General features: G+C 44.1%; 1 protein-coding gene across 17 annotated transcripts in view; it reads left to right on the forward strand.

Moving 5' to 3' along the window:
* Positions 1 to 18,496, forward strand: part of pbx3b (pre-B-cell leukemia homeobox 3b) — a 147,215-nt gene that overhangs the window by 98,086 nt on the left and 30,633 nt on the right. For 12 of the 17 annotated variants that reach the window (XM_026925843.3, XM_034307037.2, XM_026925848.3 and 9 more), the window contains exons 4-7: positions 9,362 to 9,603; positions 13,129 to 13,319; positions 15,393 to 15,528; positions 16,270 to 16,299. In XM_026925843.3, the coding sequence (XP_026781644.2) occupies positions 9,362 to 9,603; positions 13,129 to 13,319; positions 15,393 to 15,528; positions 16,270 to 16,299 (599 nt within the window). The remainder of the gene's footprint in view (positions 1 to 9,361; positions 9,604 to 13,128; positions 13,320 to 15,392; positions 15,529 to 16,269; positions 16,300 to 18,496) is intronic. The other 5 variants (XM_034307036.2, XM_034307038.2, XM_026925852.3 and 2 more) reach the window with 1 other exon arrangement.

Raw genomic sequence — 18,496 nt, forward strand, 5'->3', positions numbered from 1 at the left:
ACACCCACAGCTTCCACACCTCCGGGCGGGGGTGAAGATGGCCCCCCGCCTGTGAGAGGAGATCCCTCCTGATCGGAATCTACCATGGGGAGCCGTCTAGGAGGGAAATCAGGTCCGGGAACCATACTCGGCCCGGCCAGAACGGGGCTACTAACAGTAGGCAAATTCCGTCCCGGCGCACTCTCTCCAGAACTCCCGGGAGCAGAGCGACCGGAGGAAAGGCGTACAGACACGGCCTCGGCCACGGCTGTACCATGGCATCTAGTCCGAGAGGAGCTGGATGAGTCAGAGAGAACCAAAGGGGACAGTGTGACGTCTCCTGCGTCGCAAACAGATCCACCTGGGCTCTGCCGAACATACGCCATATGAGCTCCACCACCTCGGGGTGGAGTCTCCATTCCCCGGGCACCGGCCCCTGCCTCGACAGGGCGTCCCCTCCCACGTTGAGATAACCAGGGATGTAGGCTGCTCTCAGTGAGAGGAGCTTCCCTTGGGACCACACAAGGATCTGGCGCGCCAGCCTGTAAAGGGGGCGCGAACACAGACCTCCCTGGCGGTTGAGAGACCACCGTCGTGTTGTCGGTGCGCACCAACATGTGGCGGCCTCTTAGGTCTGGGAGAAAGTGTTTCAGAGCCAGAAACACGGCCAGCATCTCCAGGCAGTTGATGTGCCAAGTGAGATGGCGGCCGCTCCACAGACCACGGGCAAGACGGCCACTCATGACCGCTCCCCATCCGGTGAGGGACGCATCTGTCGCTAGCACTACGCGGTGACCAGGAGCTCCCAGGACCGGGCCCTGAGACAAGAACCCAGGTTCTCTCCACACAGCTAAGGCACGGCGGCATCGCTGCGTGACCTTGATCATGCGGAGCGGGTTTCCTCTGTTTCGGAAAACCCCCCTGGTCTTGAGCCACCACTGTAGGGGTCTCATGTGCAGCAGGCCAAAAGGTATCACGTTGGACGCAGCTGCCAATAGGCCCAGCAGTCTCTGAAACTGCTTTACAGTGAGTGACCGGCCTACTTTCACTCTCGCGACCGCTGTGAGGACCGACTCGATCCGAGCAGGAGACAAACGTGCCTGCATTGTGGTCGAATCCCACACTACGCCTAGATAAGCGGTTCTCTGAGCTGGAGAAAGCACGCTTTTCTCGGCGTTTAGTCTTAACCCTAGTTCCTTCATATGGGTGAGAACGACATCTCGATGCCGAGCCGCCATCTCAGGAGAGTGTGTACTTCCTGCTCCAATACCAGAGCCTGCTCGGGACCCACCACAGTGGGAAGAACCCCAGAAGAACGAGGCGGAGACGAGCCAAACTGAGCCTCTTTCTACAGTACGCAGGACCCAACGAGACACATTCGGCAGAAGTTTCCACGCTGCCAGAAAGCTCACTAAGGGAATCAGTCACTCGAGACTGACCTCTGGTGCAATAGAAGCGGTTAGCTGGGTGCCCTGAGGCGGCGAACCGACAGGGGGTAAATGAACTAACCGCTGCGAAGGCCTCAGAAGAGGCCGCGAGCCTCCCAGACCCGCTACGTTGCTGGGCGAGAACTGGGAGAGGCGCTCGCCAGAGACCGCTGCGCCCTGAAGCAGCATAGGTGGCAGGGTTGGCAGATCGACCTCCTGAGGGCACTGGGGGGACCTGGGCACCGTGAGATGAGGTGTACGCCGCGTCGCCCCAGAGGGGCCTGCCCTCGGAAGCCCTGGGCCAAAACCGTCAGGGCTTCTTAGCTGCGGCCCTTCTGGACATGAGGACGGTCCTCAGATCCGTCTTAGCACCCGAAGGGCTGGGTCCAGAGGGTCTCAGGGGAGCACGGGAGGCGACGCTCTGTTTTTGGGCCTCCCTGTAGGAGGGGGCCGTACACGGAGGGGGCTGCCCCCGCTGAGCAGCCCCACGAGCTAGAGAGCGACGGGGGAGGAACCGCTGGAACGCTGCCGCCTTAGCACGGGCCTGCTGGTATCTCTTGACGATGGAATCTACAGCGTCGCCAAACAGGCCCGAGGGAGTAAGCGGGGCGTCCATGAGCACGACCCTGTCCTTCTCTTTCATATCAGACAGGGTCAGCCAGAGATGCCTCTCCGCCGCCACCAGGACTGCCATAGACCGACCGATAGCACGGGCGGTCTCCTTGGTGGCACGGAGGGACAGATCAGCGGCCCGCCTGAGCTCCGCTACCTGCTCAGACGGCATCTCCCCGTGCTCATCCAGCTCTTTAAGCAGGTCACCTGCTGCCGTGTACGCCTTGCCTACCAGCACTGAGGTGGTCCGCAGCGGCTTGGTAGGCAACGCCGGAGCCTTCAGGGACGATGCAGCAGCAGAGGACAGATAGCTAGCTAGCGTCTGTTCAACCCTGGGCATCGCCCTGTAACCGTAGTCCAGCCCTGCCACATTAGCATAATGGGAGGAAGTGGGGCTGAACAACCGGGCTGAAAAGGGCCTATTCCAGGGCCTCGACACCTCAGTGTGGAGGTCTGGAAAAAAGGGCAGGCTCTGGGGAGCACTAGTTTGGAGCACTGAGGCTCAGGCCGTGTCTCAGCGGGCCAGTCAATGCTCAGCTTAGCGACTGCCCGCGTAACCACCTCGAGCAGCTCCTCGTATTGAGGAGACTGCGGCTCTGGGTCGACGCTCTCCACATCGACCTCCTCGGAGGACGATAGGCGGAGCGCCGAGTCCGCTCCCCGGGGGGAAGAAACCGCAGAGCGTGCTTCCGAACCCAGGGAGGGGACAGTGGACCTGGAGGGTGAGGAAGGGACGGGCCCATCTCCATTCCCTCCACCAGGTCCATCTGCGAGCCCCACGAGCGCAACCGCTGCTCTGCCTCGGCAGAAGCGGGGCCGGCACCGCGAGGCACGCTAGTGAGGGCTCCCTCCTCAAAGAGAGCCCAGCGGGAGCGGAGAGTGCGCAGCGGTAAATGCTCGCAATGTGCGCAGCCGGCTCCCTCGAGAGCCGACTGAGCGTGCTCCGCTCCCAAACAGGCAACGCACAGACTGTGTGTATCCCCGCCCGTAATATATCGCGGACAGGGAGGAACACACAGCCTGAAGCGCTGCCCGCTCTCGCCCTTAGATTTGTCTTTGGCTTTTGGCATGCCGCCAACAAAACACAAAATAGACAGACAATAGCCAAACAATTGACATAGCGCGCTTGCTGAAAACAAGAAGCTAACGCGGGGCTCGCCGCTCGGGCTTTCATGCTTCCGGGTCGCTACGTCACCCTGCCCGTGGCGTCTCGCCCATCCATTGGACGGATTACACATGTGATTCAGAGCGCGGTCACGCGGGGGCGTTCCCATAGCGTTTCGTGACGCAGCTCGAGTTCCTGAAGGGGAACACAACCTTATCAGGGGAAAAAGTGGTTTTAGACTGGCCAAGTCAATCACCAGACCTTAACCCAGTTGAGTATGCATTTCACCTCCCAAAGAGATGACTGAAGGGAGTAACCCCCCCAAAACAGTTACAACAACTGAAAGAAGCTGTGGTACAATCCTGGAAAGGCATCACAAAAGGAGAATGCAACAGTTTGGTGATATCAGTGGGTCGCTGGCTTGATGCAGTTATTGCAAGCAAGAGATATGCAAACAAATTTAATACCAACCTGAAATCAGTGCTGCCAAAATTACCAGCATGTTGATTTCATGACCCACTCTAGACCTTGTTTACACCAAGATTCATGGTGCTTACAAGGCTGCACCCCAGCATCCTGACCATCTCTGAAACTGGCCAAACTTGTTCTGAAACAGGTGAGAACCTTCTGAGGGAGCCAGATAAGTCCCGAGCTATCAGAGAGACAAAGCACAACTATGGACAAAGAATACACAGCCACTTCCTAAACACCAAGGACACATGGTGTATGTTGCAAGGTATGCAGGCTATAAAGCTACACCACATCTGTGATGGCCATGCCTTGCTCCCAGATGCACTGAATGATTTCTACTCACGGTTCAAAGCACAGAACAACATGCTGGCAGGAAAGTCCACTCCAACTCCCACTGACCAAGTACCGTCTGTAGTAGACATCAGGATCTCTCTGTCCAGAGTTAACCCACAGAAAGCTGCTGATCCTTACAACATACCTGGCCAGGTGCACAGGAAGTGTGCTGATCAACTTGCAGATGTCCTTACAGACACCTTCAGCATCCCCCTGAGCCAAGCTGTTGTCCCTGTGCTTCAAGGCGACCACCATCATCTCTGTGCCAAAGAAATCACGTGTCCTGCCTGAATGACTACTGGCCCGATGCACTCACACCTATCACCATGAAGTGCTCAGGTGCCTAGTCATGAAACACATAAAGAACCCACCACACTGGACCCTTTTCTGTATGCCTTCTGTCCTAACTGCTCAACAAAGGATGACATATCTGCTGCCATCTACCTTTCTCTGACGCACTCTGGCAAAACTGACAATTATGGTCGGATGCTGTTCATAGGCTTCGGCATTCAACACAATCATCACACAACAACTGGTAGAAAAGCTGAGCAACAATGATGAGTCATCTTACAGGGAGGAGGTGAAACAGCTCGCTGAATGATGTAGAGACAACAATCTATATCTTAATGTTGATAATACCAAAGAGATGATTGTTGACAGGTCCCGAGTAGACCGCTGACCACTGCACATAAATGGAACTGTGGAGAGAGTGAAAAGCTCCGAGTTTCTGGGTATGCACATGATGGAGGACCTCTCCTGGACTCTCAATACCACCTGCCTAGCCTATAAGGCACAGCAACACCTCCACTTCCTGCAGAGGCAGAGGAGAGCCAACCTCACTCCTCGTATCCTCACCACCTTCTGCAGAGTGACAATAGAAGGTGTCTTGACCATAAGACCCTACAGCGTATGGGAACTGCACAGTCTCTGACCATAAGACCCTACAGCGAATTGTGAGACCAGCTGAAATGATCATCGAGATCTCTCTGCTGCATCCACAAAGCCAACAGAATTATGGATGACACCTCCCACCTCTCTCATGGACTCTTCACCCTCCTGCCATCTGCCAGAAGGTACCAAAGAATCTGTGCCACCACCACCAGACTCAACAGTTTCTTCCCTGAGGCAGTCAGATTACTCAATACACTGCGGCCTCCCAATGCTCATCTTGACTATTCAAACACGTAACCCAATATGATTCAACACCTCTGCTCACCTGCACTTTACAAAGCTGAATCAGACCCTTTTTTAATTTATGAGCCTCTTTTTGCTGTCAGTATTCTTCTACATTTATTGCTGCCTCAATACACAATAGTTTACAGTCCATTGTTGCAATAGCTTTCCCACACAACACTGTTCTGTTGTCCTTGTTTATCTGTTGTCATGTGTGTTCATTATACTATACTATGTATTTATTGTTCTGTGTAAGTATTGTTCTACATACATTGTTGTGTGAATTTATTGTCCTGCAATCATCTCACACTGTTGTGTTTTTGCACTTTTTGTAGTATTGTGTACTGCACTACTGTATTGGTATGTGTTGCACTATGGTCGACAAGAATCAACACTTTGTTATTTACGTCAATTTACTTTAAGACTATCTGTTCCTATACTTTTGCTCAGCTAAAAATTGAGTGGTCTGCCACCAAAGGTGCCATGTTCTAAGATGTTTAACACTAGATTTAAATATCAGGAAATGAAAGCTGAACTTCTGATCCATCATCTCATATTCTGTCACAGACCACTGTGGTTTTTGGCCAAAGGCCTTCTGTGTCCAAGCAGAGAATAGGCACGTTCATATACACACTGGCATACACACGCTGTCAGCTCTTCACTGGGACAGTGATTAATTTTGTGTGTGCTTGGTAAAATGTCTACAATATGTTTGTTTTGGGTTATCTGTTCCTGTCCCTATCCTCTGTTCCCGTTCTTGTCTCCCTCTGCTTGTCAGAGATCCCTCTCCTGGGGACAAGGCCTTCGTGAACTGACAGCAACTTACTTTTCCTGCTGCCACCTTGCACTCTCTTTGTCTATCTCTGTGTTTGTGTGTGTACTTGCATGTTATGATGTGTGAGAGTATGTATTCTGTCACACATCAGTGTCTGAAGTCTTGATTAACTTATCACTCAGTTCACATAGATGAGTTATCACCAGCATAATCTGTGTATCATCAGCATCATCCACCACAGACAGGGCTTCTTCTGCCCGCCTGCCTCTCTCTTTCTTTCTCTCTCTCTCTCTCTATCTTTCTCTCCTCCTCTATCTTTCTCACATTATATCAAAGAGCCCATTCATCTCTAGGGCTCTGTGTTTCAAAGCCTAGCTTCTAATTTATCAGTGATCACTGGGAAGCTGCAAGATAAGCTCCCATATATTCTCGACTGCCCTAATCTTCAGCATGGACCCCCTGTTCAAATACCAAGTTATTTGTCTATCCCTCTAGTTGACACAGTATTAACAATGGTGTGTCAGGCTGTTACACTCCATCTTGCTGGCCTGTAGCATGCAAAATTAGCCCTCCTGCATTGTTAGGCATTCCAGCAGTGCAATCAGTTTAACCTCGGGTTCCTACAACCCTGAATGTGGCAGAAAAGAGAGAAGCAATGGACCAAGTCCAAAGTTTAAACTGTGTCAATTCTCAGGTAGGAAACCACATTGTAGCCTCCTCTCAGTTCATTCTCAGGTATGGTAATTAGTCTGTCATTACTTTTGGGAATTGCTCATTTGCATTAATGTGTTAATGGTATGTTAATTATCCTACATGTGTGTGAGAGAAAGCAAGCCTGCAAGCATTTTTCCTTAGCCATCTCTTTGCCATGTGGATGTTGGCCAGGGCTTGATTTGTTTTTCACTCTTGCATCCACAGACTAATGCTGAGTACATGAGATGGTGAGGATAGCATAAGCAAATCTTTTGCCAGAATAAAAATGGTCACACTCAGGTAACCCAGCAGCAAGAAGACCAATTTAAGGTATGAGGACATAATAGGGAAGAGCTTGAGTGTTTCTTCAGCATTGTGGTATCTGAAGTATATATAGTAAATGTTAGTGTTTTCCTTCTGTTCAGTGATCACAGTGACTTAACTAGTGCCAAGGTTTTACATTTGCTCTGTCATTGAAACTGAGACCAGTTTAACATGGTAGACTAGATGGCTAATTCTCTCTCCCTCCCTCTTCTCTTCACTCTCTCTTTCTCTCTCTACTCAATGAGCAGAGAGATAGTCTAAGAGAGATGACCTTTCTAGACATTGACAGGAAATAAATTCTCTTTCGATTAGTTAGCTTGGGGAGACCTACCTCAGTCAATGCAATTAGATGTGCAGAGGGATCACTAGGTTCTAAACTCCTCCAGAGAAACCCACTGAAGAGCAAGAAAAAGTGAGAGATCAGAGGAAGGCAAAATTTGTTATTTTTGAACAAGCTTTTGAAAGATATAATTATAAATGAAGCTTATTTATTAGCTTATTGGAATTTAAATCTTTAAACAGATTTTAGGCATGATAAATCTTTTATTACTCCATTGCACATGTGCGGCCATTCTAATGAATAAACAACTTGACATGTTCTCACTCACATTGTGTGTGTTAAAATGAGGGAGAAAGGGCTGGATTTGGTAAATCTGTTGTGCAGAGAGCTACACATAGGTGAGAGAGGTACAAAAAGTTTAGTGTCTCAAGTCCATGTGTGTGTGTGTTTGCAATTATGTGTCAAGTTCCTGCAAATGGTAATGTGTGGATGATGAGAGGATATGCCATACTTGGCTAGGCATTCCTTGTCTGTAACTGGCACCTAGAAGAAGAGGCCAGGAGTGAGGGTGGGTGGATGATGTGGGTGATGATTGTTTTCCTAATTGAAACACACACACACACACACATTAATGTGTGTTAATCTTAATGAACAGCTTACAGCTTTGAACCCCATTATATATTATATATGTTTATATATAAGTAGCAGATGCAATGTTCCAGGAGCATATATTGGATTATTTGTTTTACTTGGATTTTTCACCCCTCATTTGCTGTGAATGTAGGTCATGTAGGCTACTGCTTTACCAAAGCAGGTGTGCATGTTCCATTGTTGAGTAAGGACTAATTAGGATTTGCTGAAAGACAGGAACAGGAGAAAAGAAAGGAAAGAGAAAAGGAAGAAACGTGAGAGAAAGGCGGCGGGCCTTGAAAACAAACACATAAAGCATCAGCCAGAAACAAAGCAGGATTGTCTTAGTCTTCAGTCTCCTTAGAGTGTTGTCATAATCAAATATATGTTAAAGTCTGATTAAAATATTTTACTATAAAGAGATTTCTTACACCTACCCTGGTTCATTATTCTCATGCATGAATTGTGTTCATTACACAGATTGAGAGAAAATAGAGAAAGAATGAGAGTCAGGCACTGATGAGGAAGACTGTGATCAATCTTGATGGCTCTTTACTACTTCGAGGCTCATAAAGAATATCAAGCAAACATAATGAGCTATCCTTCTCCTTCATATCACAAATTTACATACGTATGGAGCAGCCGGCTCTGTGCAGAGAGCAGAGCTACGTTGTATAATAACACACTTTGTTAACCACAAAACATAACGGCACTCGTGCCACACTCAAGGCAGTTGAGCAGCAGGCGCGCACACACACATACACACACACATTCTTTCTGTTTAGCAATGTCTTGGTGAGGGGATGTGCCATTTTGCTGTTGAGTGTATGTCAGTTGTTGTGTGTCGCTGTCATGCTGGGTGGTGAGTAAACACATAGTATCTGCTTTGTGGTATGTAAATAGGAAAAGGCAGCCCTGTGAAATAGAGGGAAAACAAATTCATTCCTAGAGGCTCTTTCAGCACTCCCTCAGCCCTGCAAGCCCCTCTCTGTGTTTTCTGAGAGATTTCTGTATTTTTACAGTTATATCATCCAGCATTTTTACAGCAGTATCATCATTCTGAGCCACTGTCATATTGCATTTGCTGGTTACAGGGCACTCACTAAAATGCTTAACACACTGCCTCTATTGTAAGAAATTATCACTCTTATGTGAGCCACTCTTTGCTCTTATTATGGTATGATAATGAGTCTCAGGCATGCATTTCTGTGTCTCTGCTCATTCTCAAAGGCTTATAAACAGGGTTTTCAATCCGAGTGCTCTAGAACTCCTTCATTGAACATTTTTGCATTCTCTCTTCTCTGATTCACTTTACTCAGCTCATGACTGTCTTGTTAATTAGACCATGATAATTTTATTTTGAAAGCACATGCATGGGGTATGCATGGGGTCCCCACATTTGGCGAACATTTCTTTAAAATGTTAAAAATCAGATTAAAAAAAGTTGTATGTTCTAAGTATTATACTTAAAGGTGCTGTAGAAAATATCCCAACCAGTTCAGCTGTAATTCTCCGGCAGACACAACAGATGATTCATTAGGTCGGTTGTGTCTCTCCAGGTCTGAGTATTCGAGGGGCTCAGGAGGAGGACCCTCCCGATCCCCAGCTCATGCGTCTGGACAATATGCTGCTGGCGGAGGGGGTGGCTGGCCCGGAGAAAGGCGGGGGATCAGCCGCTGTGGCAGCAGCTGCAACAGCATCGGGAAGCCCTACTGACAACTCCATTGAACACTCAGACTACCGGGCCAAACTCTCACAAATCAGACAAATCTACCACACAGAACTGGAGAAGTACGAACAGGTCAGGATTAATCCAACAGTTCACACACCAGACACAAACTGCTAGAATTTTGTTTTGCAAAGTGAAGGTGTCAAAGATAAATAAAAACAAATATATTCTGCTAAAATTCCAGGGATCATGAAATTCAGAATTAAACAGAAAACAGGCTTAGGTTATACCATACATACACTATGCAGCTCAAAGAATAGTAGTTTGATAAAGCATTTCCTCTGTGTGTGAACTATTGCCTAGTACTTACTGACTGTGGTTAACTGTATGAATAAAGATATATAAAAAGGAGACCATCTATATGGCTTTTAACATGTACAGTTCCCTCCAAAAGTATTGGAATGGCAATGCCAATTCTTTTGTTTTTGCAATACACTGAAGACATTTCGGTTTGAAATCAAAATATGATCAAAAGTATTGGAACATGTGACTCCCAGATGTGCCCTGTTAGCTTAATTGTTTAACAATTAAAAGCTCTGAATGCCTATGAAGACTGAATCTGTTGTTAAAAATGATAAACCAACATGAAGACCAGAGAGCTGTCTATGAGAGAAAAGCAAGCCCTTTTGAAGCTGAGGAAAGAGGGGAAATTGATCAGAGCCATAGCACAAGCATTGAGCATAGCTAATACAGCAATTTGGAATGTCTTCAAAAAGAAAGAAACCACTGGTGTACTAACAACTAGACATCAAACAGGTTGAAAATAACAGCAGTTGATGACAGAAACATTGTGAGAGCTGTGAATAAAAAGCCAAAAACAACATTCATTGACATCACCAACAACCTCCAAGGTGCAGGGGTGAAGTTCTCACAACCAACCATTCAAAGATGACTTAGATAACAGAAATATAGAGGCCATACCACAAGATGCAAACTACTCATCAGCAGTAAGAATCGGAAGGCCAGATTGTAATTCGCAAAGAAATACAGAGATGAACCAGAAAAATTATGGAACCAAAGTGATGGAAAGGCCAAAGTGTGGAGAAAGAAACGATCAGCTCATCATCCAAAGCATACAAGCTCATCAGTCAAGCATGGTGGAGGTAATGTCATGGCTTGGGCTTGCATGGATGCTTCTATAACATGCTTTATTGATGACTGGAAAAGCATCATAAAAGAATAATGCAACAGTCTGGTGATGTCAGTGGGTTGCCAGCTTGATGCAGGTATTGCAACCAGCGGATTTGCAACCAAATATTAAGTGTTATTTACGTTAAGACTATCTGTTCCAGTACTTTTGCTCACCTAAAAATTGGGTGGTCTGCCACCAAAGGTGCCATGTTCTAAGTTGTTTAACACATCTAAACATACATACCAGTAAATGAAAGCTGAAATTCTTCTGATATTCATCTTTTGCTCTCAAACTCAAATGTCAACAAAAGAATTTGGCTTGCCGTTACAATAATTTCAGAGGGGACTGTATATGATCACAGGTATGGTACAGTATATGGTTGTCTTAAGCACAACTGCCATACTGTAGGCCCATGGAGTTTGACAAATGTAACCAGACAACCAGGATGCCCTCTGCTACTGCTTAGCACAGGTGTCAAAGAGCAAAACCTGAGCAAGCATCTCCTGTTTTATGATGACATTTGGTGAGATTGTAAGCAGTTGTGATTTGTAATTATTTTTGCTTTGAAGGCCCAAGTTGTACAGACTGCCTCACAGTAGCTGTCTAGACTTTCCCTTATTAATATTGAGCTGACTCTAACTTACAATATGCAAAGGCTGTGAGAATGTTGATATAGAGGGCTGCCTTCTCTACTGGAGCCTTGTACTGTATTTTTCAAAAAACAGAGTATGCCCATATTTCAGAGTGTTATTTTATTATTTTAATGTAGAAAGAATGTCAGCCAGAACTAAATGCACCCAGTTTATTCCCAACAGGAATAAACTGGAAAAAGGAAAGGGATTAAAATTAGCAAAACCTTTCTATTCTATTCTTTCTATTCTAGTGTGAATATATCTTTCTTAAGTGTGCTTTCCCCTTTTTTTATTTAATAAAGCTAAAAGGTTTACTTTAAAAGTTAATTTAACTCAGTCTTATGGGAAATGTTCACTACCTACAGAATACACACTGCATGCCCAAAAGTTTGTGGACACCTGACAGTCACACCCATATGCGGCCCTACCCCAAACTATTGCCACAAAGCAGGAAGCACACAATTGTATAGGATGTCTTTGTATGCTGTAGCATTACAATTTCCCTTTACTGGAGCTAAAGGACCTAGCCCAAACATTTTCCAGCATGACAGTGCCTCTGTGCACATTGCAAGGTCCATGAAGACATGGTTTGCCATGGAGTGGAAGAACTTGCGTTGCCTGCACAAACCCCTGACCTCAACTCCACTGAACACCTTTGGGATGAACTGGCATGCCAACTGTGCACCAGACCTCCTCACTCAACATCGGTAGCTGACCTCACTAATGCTCTTGTGGCTGAGTGGGCATATCCCCACAGCCACATTCCAAAATCTAGTGGAAAGTGTTCACAGAAGAGTGAAGGGTATTATAACAGCAAAGGGGGAACTAAATGTGGAATGGGATGTTCAGAAGCACATATTGGTGTGATGGTCAGGTGTCCACAAATGTTTGTCTATATAGTGTATAATAAGTGATCATGTGTGAACTACTGCTTTAACCAAAAGCTGTTTTAATTCTGTGGAACAGTAGCCATGTAAGGTCAATGCTACTGATTGCATTTTTTTTTTATCAGCCTACAATTGTCCCAAGCAAGTTGGATTGTCCCTGGCTCCTTTTTAATGGTCTCTGGAATGCAATTAAATTAGAGACCTGCTGGGCAAGTGCTAAATGGCAGTTCAGCATTTTCATTTATAGATTACTTAATTTACTAGTCTGCTCAAGTACTCAACTCTACCACAAACAGCACAAACTTTTCAAGAGCTGATGCTTTGAACTCTGATTGCAGTTCAGTTGAATGCAGTCAAGATGATAGGGTTTCAGCTCCAGAACTCTGTGAAGAATAATTATTGCATATGTATTCACAGAGCTTAAACAATTCATTAAGTACAATAATCTATAGCCTAATCTATATTTCTTTTTTTTTAATTTTACTGCCTGAATAATGTCAAACCCCAAAGCTAGACAGGTACACTCAGATACACTATATGGCCAAAAGGGCCTTTCCGAAATGTTGCCATAAAGTTGGAAGCACAGAATTGTCTAGAATGTCTTAGTATGCTCTAGCATTAATATTTCCTTTAACTGGAACAGTGGGACCTAGCCCAAATGTGTCCCAGCATGACAGTGCCCCTAAGCACAAAGTGAGATCCATGTGTGGAAAGTATTTATAGCAGCAAGGGGGAAAACAACTCAATGCCCATGGTTTCGGAATGGGATGTTCACTACTCAGGTGTCCACATTTGGCCATATAGTGTATTACCAGATCACCACGGTTGAAACAAAGTAAAAAGCTTGAAGGTCCAATGGCTCATTTCCAAACCTAAAGAACTAACTATCAGCTACTCATAAAAATTCATAAAAATTGCAATCAAGATTCTCTGACCTCTACCCTAGGCATGTAACGAATTCACAACCCATGTGATGAACCTGCTGCGGGAGCAGTCACGTACACGGCCCATCTCACCCAAAGAGATTGAGCGCATGGTCAGCATCATCCATCGCAAGTTCAGTTCCATCCAGATGCAGCTCAAACAAAGCACCTGTGAAGCTGTCATGATCCTGAGGTCTCGCTTCCTTGATGCCAGGTCTGTTTTTGAAATAAGCATGCAAGTTTGACCTGCAGAGTGCATCTGACCTCTGTCACTGTTTGAGTTGAAGTAGACTACAATCCCCCATACACACACATGGATTTGTTGCTGAAATTATATAAATGACAGGAAGACATGGCAGTGCTCAACAGATAGCCTGAGCATTGCCAAGCTGAAAGCACTTTAGATTTCTGAAGTCATTTGAGAAGAAGAAGATGAAGTCATTTGTGTTTGCTGTCATTTGTGTTTGCTGGATAGGAGGCCATCCGCAGGCACTCTAGATTATAGTAATCACAAACAGTTGGTGCAAGTGTTAGAGAGGTCAGTAGTAAGACAGAGAGAGACAAATAGTGAATAGGTGCAGTTAAGTGTAAAAAGAGTGCTCAAATGCTCAAATGTCTCCTGGCCGTAGCTGGTGCTCATTTGAAAGGCCTTAAACAAGGTGAAAGGAAAAAGCCAATGTCTTATCACTAGTAAGCCTGAGGCAAGGAGAAGAAACGCAGAAGGCAGAAAAGGCAGCATTCAGAAGAGACAACAAAGCTAAGCACAATTTATTCAGTCAGTTCAATCAAGGAATTAAGCAGTGGAGCAGTACTCAGCTGTACTCAAGCTGTAATGCTATTTTTTTCTCTATTATCATGAGATACACTCACCATCCACTTTAATAGGAACACCTGTACACCTGCTCATATATGAAATCTAATCAGCCAATCATGAGGCAGCAGCACAGTGCATAAAATCCTGCATATACAGGTCAAGAGCATGTTCACATCAAACATCAGAATGGAGAAAAAGTGTGATCTCTGTGACTTTAACTGTGGCATTGTTGTTGGTGCCAGATGGGCTGGTTTGAGTATTTCAGAAATTGCTGATCCTGGGATTTTGACACACAACAGTCTCTAATGTTTATACAGAATGGTGCGAAAAACAAAAAAACATCATGTGAGGGGAGAGTCTGCAGGCTGAAAAACCTTGTTGATGAAAGAGATCAGAGGAGAATGACCAGACTGGTCTGAGCTGACAGGAAGTCTATAATAACTCAAATAAGCACTCTTTAAAAGCATCTCAGAACACAAAACACATCAAAGCTTGAGGTGGATGGGCTACAACAGCAGAAGACCACATCAGGTTCCACTCCTGTCAGCCAAGAGCAAGAATCTGAGGTTATCATGGGCACGCACTCACTAAAACGGGACATTTGAAGACTGTTTTTCTAATCTTCAGCTATCCAGTTTGGGTGAGTCTGTGCCCATGATAGCCTCAGATTCCTGTTCTTGGCTGACAGGAGTGGAACCCGATGTGGTCTTCTGCTGTGGTAGCTCATCCACCTCAAGGTTCGATGTTTTGTGCATGCTGAGATGCTTTTCTGCTCACCACAGTAGTAAAGAGTGATTATATGAGTTACCATCTCCTTCCTGGCTATTTTCCTCTGACCTCTATTATAAACAAGGAGTTTCCACTCACAGAACTGTCACTCACTCAGTGTTTTTTGTTTTTCACACCATTCTGTGTAAAGTCTAGAGACTGTTCTGTGTGAAAATCCCAGGAGATCAGCAGTTTCTGAAATACTCAAGCCAGCCCATCTAGTACCGACAACCCTGCCACTGTTAAAACCACAGAGATCACACTTTTTCTTCATTCTGATGTTTGATGTGAACATTAACTGAAGCTCTTGACCTGTATCTGCATGATTTTATGCATTGTATTGCAGCCAAATAATTGGCTAATTGGATAACTGCATAAATGAGCAGGTGTACAGGTGTTCCTATTAAAGTGGAAGGTGAGTGTATACACAAATATATTTTAATCCCTCCATCAAAGAAAGAGAAAGAACAGGTAAGCAACTAAGAGAAATAGTCTCCACAAAACATTGGACATTAGAACTTGTCCAGTAAACTAAAAGTGTGTGTGTTACTGTAGGCTCTTCCAAGTTCAAAAGCCCAGTGTTTTTTCTTATGAAGTCCTCATTCCCTCATTATCTTTCAGTTCTCTGAGTCAGACCTTTTTCTGTTATTACTGTTGTTCATAATAATCAGCTTTCTCTTCTCTTCTTTCCTCACCCCATCCCAGACGAAAAAGACGTAATTTCAGCAAACAAGCCACAGAGATCTTGAATGAGTACTTCTACTCCCACCTCAGCAACCCCTACCCCAGTGAAGAAGCCAAAGAGGAACTGGCTAAAAAGTGCAGCATTACAGTATCCCAGGTGAGAACTACTATTCCATTTGGAATAAAATGGCCTAAACATACAGACAGCAAAGATGTACCGAGGTTCAGAGATGGATTGACTAAGCAAAGCCCCAAAAGCCAAATCACTGTGTTCCTAATAAGTAAATATATGTAAACAATAGTGCTATCGTTTAGTACCTCATTTTGATAACAAAAAATATTATCTTTGTAGAAGCCTAAATGAGAATGGAAACCATTTGAAGGTTGGCATGGTTGAGAGTGCGAGTTTAAAACTGGACCCGAGAACTTCCCTTTCTTTACTCTTATGATTGAGGACTGAGTTTTGAGGGAAGACTAACCTGTAGCCATAGCATCCCGTGCACCATTGTTTGTAAAATCCCATGTTAGCTGCTGTGCCTTTCAGTGACCATGTGAGAGTATTCCTGCATGTGTGGCTGTTTGTAGGAGCTACAAAGTAACAGAGGTGGCTGGATGAAATGTCACAACCAAAGTGATTGTCCCACTCCAAAAACACTAAGTTAACATATACCTGAAGGCAGGTGTGCCCCCCTCATCCGTTTCCCCACAGACAAAAATTGTTTTAGCACATGAAGCCACATTGGTGGTCTTTTATGATGTCTAATGTTAGCCTGCAGGTCCCAGCATGTTCAGAATTTGTTTGTCATGTGTAAATGTCTCTATTTTTTCTGTGGGGAGGGGGTTGTGGAGGGTCACTGAGGAGTCAGATACTGTAAAAGCCATTTTTTTTTGCCTTCAGGGGGTGGGAAGCACCATCACAGTGGCACAGGTATGTCAGACTTCTCCTGTTCCACTCTTGTTCTGGTGTGTTTTTTTTTTTAATCTATATATCTTACATGCATTTTGTGCATTAACCAAAACTCAGAATACAATCACCACCCCCAGCAATGTACTTGAACTGACACTCTTTCGAGTTTAGTAAATGTCTTTATTGAAGCATTAAATATTGCATATATGGAAGGCCCATTAGCACAAAACACTGACCCTATTCTTGTGATAGACCACTTACTGATCTTTTAATCAAATCAGGTTGAATTAGCTAACAAATCCTACCTTGATCACATGTCCAGGTGTTCCATGTTTGTTACACACCGATAATGGGAGATACCAGTGTTTAATTCTATTAGAAAATATCTCATGTATTTCAGTGTTATGACCCATACTCAGTTATTCTGTGTAGCACTAATATGCTGCCTTCAGAATATCAGGGCCTGGGAACTGTTGCATTGTGATTTGTGTTTTAATGGCTGTTGTTAATGGCTTTTTTGTACTGGAGAACTCTTTCTCTTTAAACACCTCCATAAAATGGGGGTACCATAGAAACAAGCCAGCCAATCAAAGTACATTAGGATTTAAGGTGGCTCTGACAAAATTCACTTGAAGTTAATTGAAGAGCACACAGGAGGGGTCAAGTGAAAGTGTTCTAAAAGCATTTAGTAGAATTGAGGGACACACTATTTTGAGGATCTTTAATTCAGAAAGGCCAGGCCAGTAGCCAAGTATTCTCATATCAAAACTTCTTACAAAATCTCCTCTGTTTTTTTTTTTTTTTAATATATATCATTGTATGTATTGTGTCCAAACTGTTGACTGGTAGAATAAGTATGAAGTATGAAGAGTAGACGTATGTTATTTTCTTTATGTACATTATATACTTGAATAACAGTAAAATGTACTTATAAAAACACATTTATTTATTTATTTAGTAGTACATTTTATTAAAAAGCTCCTTAAGTAAATGTAAGGCCCCTGCTGTTCAACACATTTTACACAAAACCTGGGATTGTGATGGTCATCTTGTTTATAAGCTGAAGCATTGCAAGTCTCTGCTTTTCTGTACACTGCAAAAAACGATAACTTAAATTTTTCCATATTCAAGATATTTCACTTATCAAGTGTTTCTTATTATGAGATTATAGATCAAAAATTTAATAATCAAATAATATTACACATAGGTTTTTATAGATGCTTTTACATATTTCAAGCTTTAGATTTTCTAATTCTTTTGGCAGAAATTTCTTTTCTGGAAATAAATATTTCATTAATATTACAAAAATTATCTGCCAATAGAACAAGACTATTTCAAGCTTCAGATTAGTAACATTATCTAGAAATATGTTTAATAATCGTATATTTGGTTTATTGTAATCTTATAATAGGATATACTCAATTTGACTATATTCAAGATATTTTCACTTGCTAAGAAGTCATTTTTTTGCAGTGTAGCAGTTCTTCCTCACGTACAATCTCACTATTTTTTCTTTGTGTGTGCTTGGCCAAGTAGCCCTTATTTTATCAGTTTAATTGCTAGCTGTAGTGTTTGGCACTAAAGTCATACAATTTGAATGATGCCATTATTTCCCTGTAATGGACAACGCTGAGATAGGCTCCAGAGCCACCGTGACCTTGACCAGGATAAAGTGGTTACTGACGATAAATGAATGAATGAGTGATTTTATTTCTAAATTTCAAGTCATTTCTTGTTCTTAAAAAGGACCAACAAAGAGATTGAGACACAGTGTCTCAGTGACCTAGGCAAGGCTGAATTTGTTACATGAAGACAAAGTATTGTTTGTCGCTTGATTCCCATTGTTATTGATGTTAGTGAATGTAATGGTGATGATGAAATTTAAACATTGGTACATGTAAGCACACCAAGGCAACCTCTTTATTCATCCAAGTGAATGTGTGTATTTGTGTGTGTGTGATGTCCATGCCTTCAAACAAGTACAATCATGGCTGCTCAGAATTCAAATTCAAATTTTATCGGTCACACACACAACCATACAACCAAGGGCCTTATGAGATAATCAATAATGTCATTTGCAGACTGAGTGAGCAGGAGTAGAAGCGAAAATAGTTGGCAGTAGCAAATTAGGTTGATTTCTTCTACTATGATACTCCTGCGGTTAAAACAAGTGGTGCTTATCAATATTTCAGTTTATAAATGTAGCTAAGCTGTGAGG

This window comes from Pangasianodon hypophthalmus, chromosome 8 (assembly GCF_027358585.1).
Source record: "Pangasianodon hypophthalmus isolate fPanHyp1 chromosome 8, fPanHyp1.pri, whole genome shotgun sequence".
In the NCBI taxonomy this organism is placed as follows: domain Eukaryota; kingdom Metazoa; phylum Chordata; class Actinopteri; order Siluriformes; family Pangasiidae; genus Pangasianodon; species Pangasianodon hypophthalmus.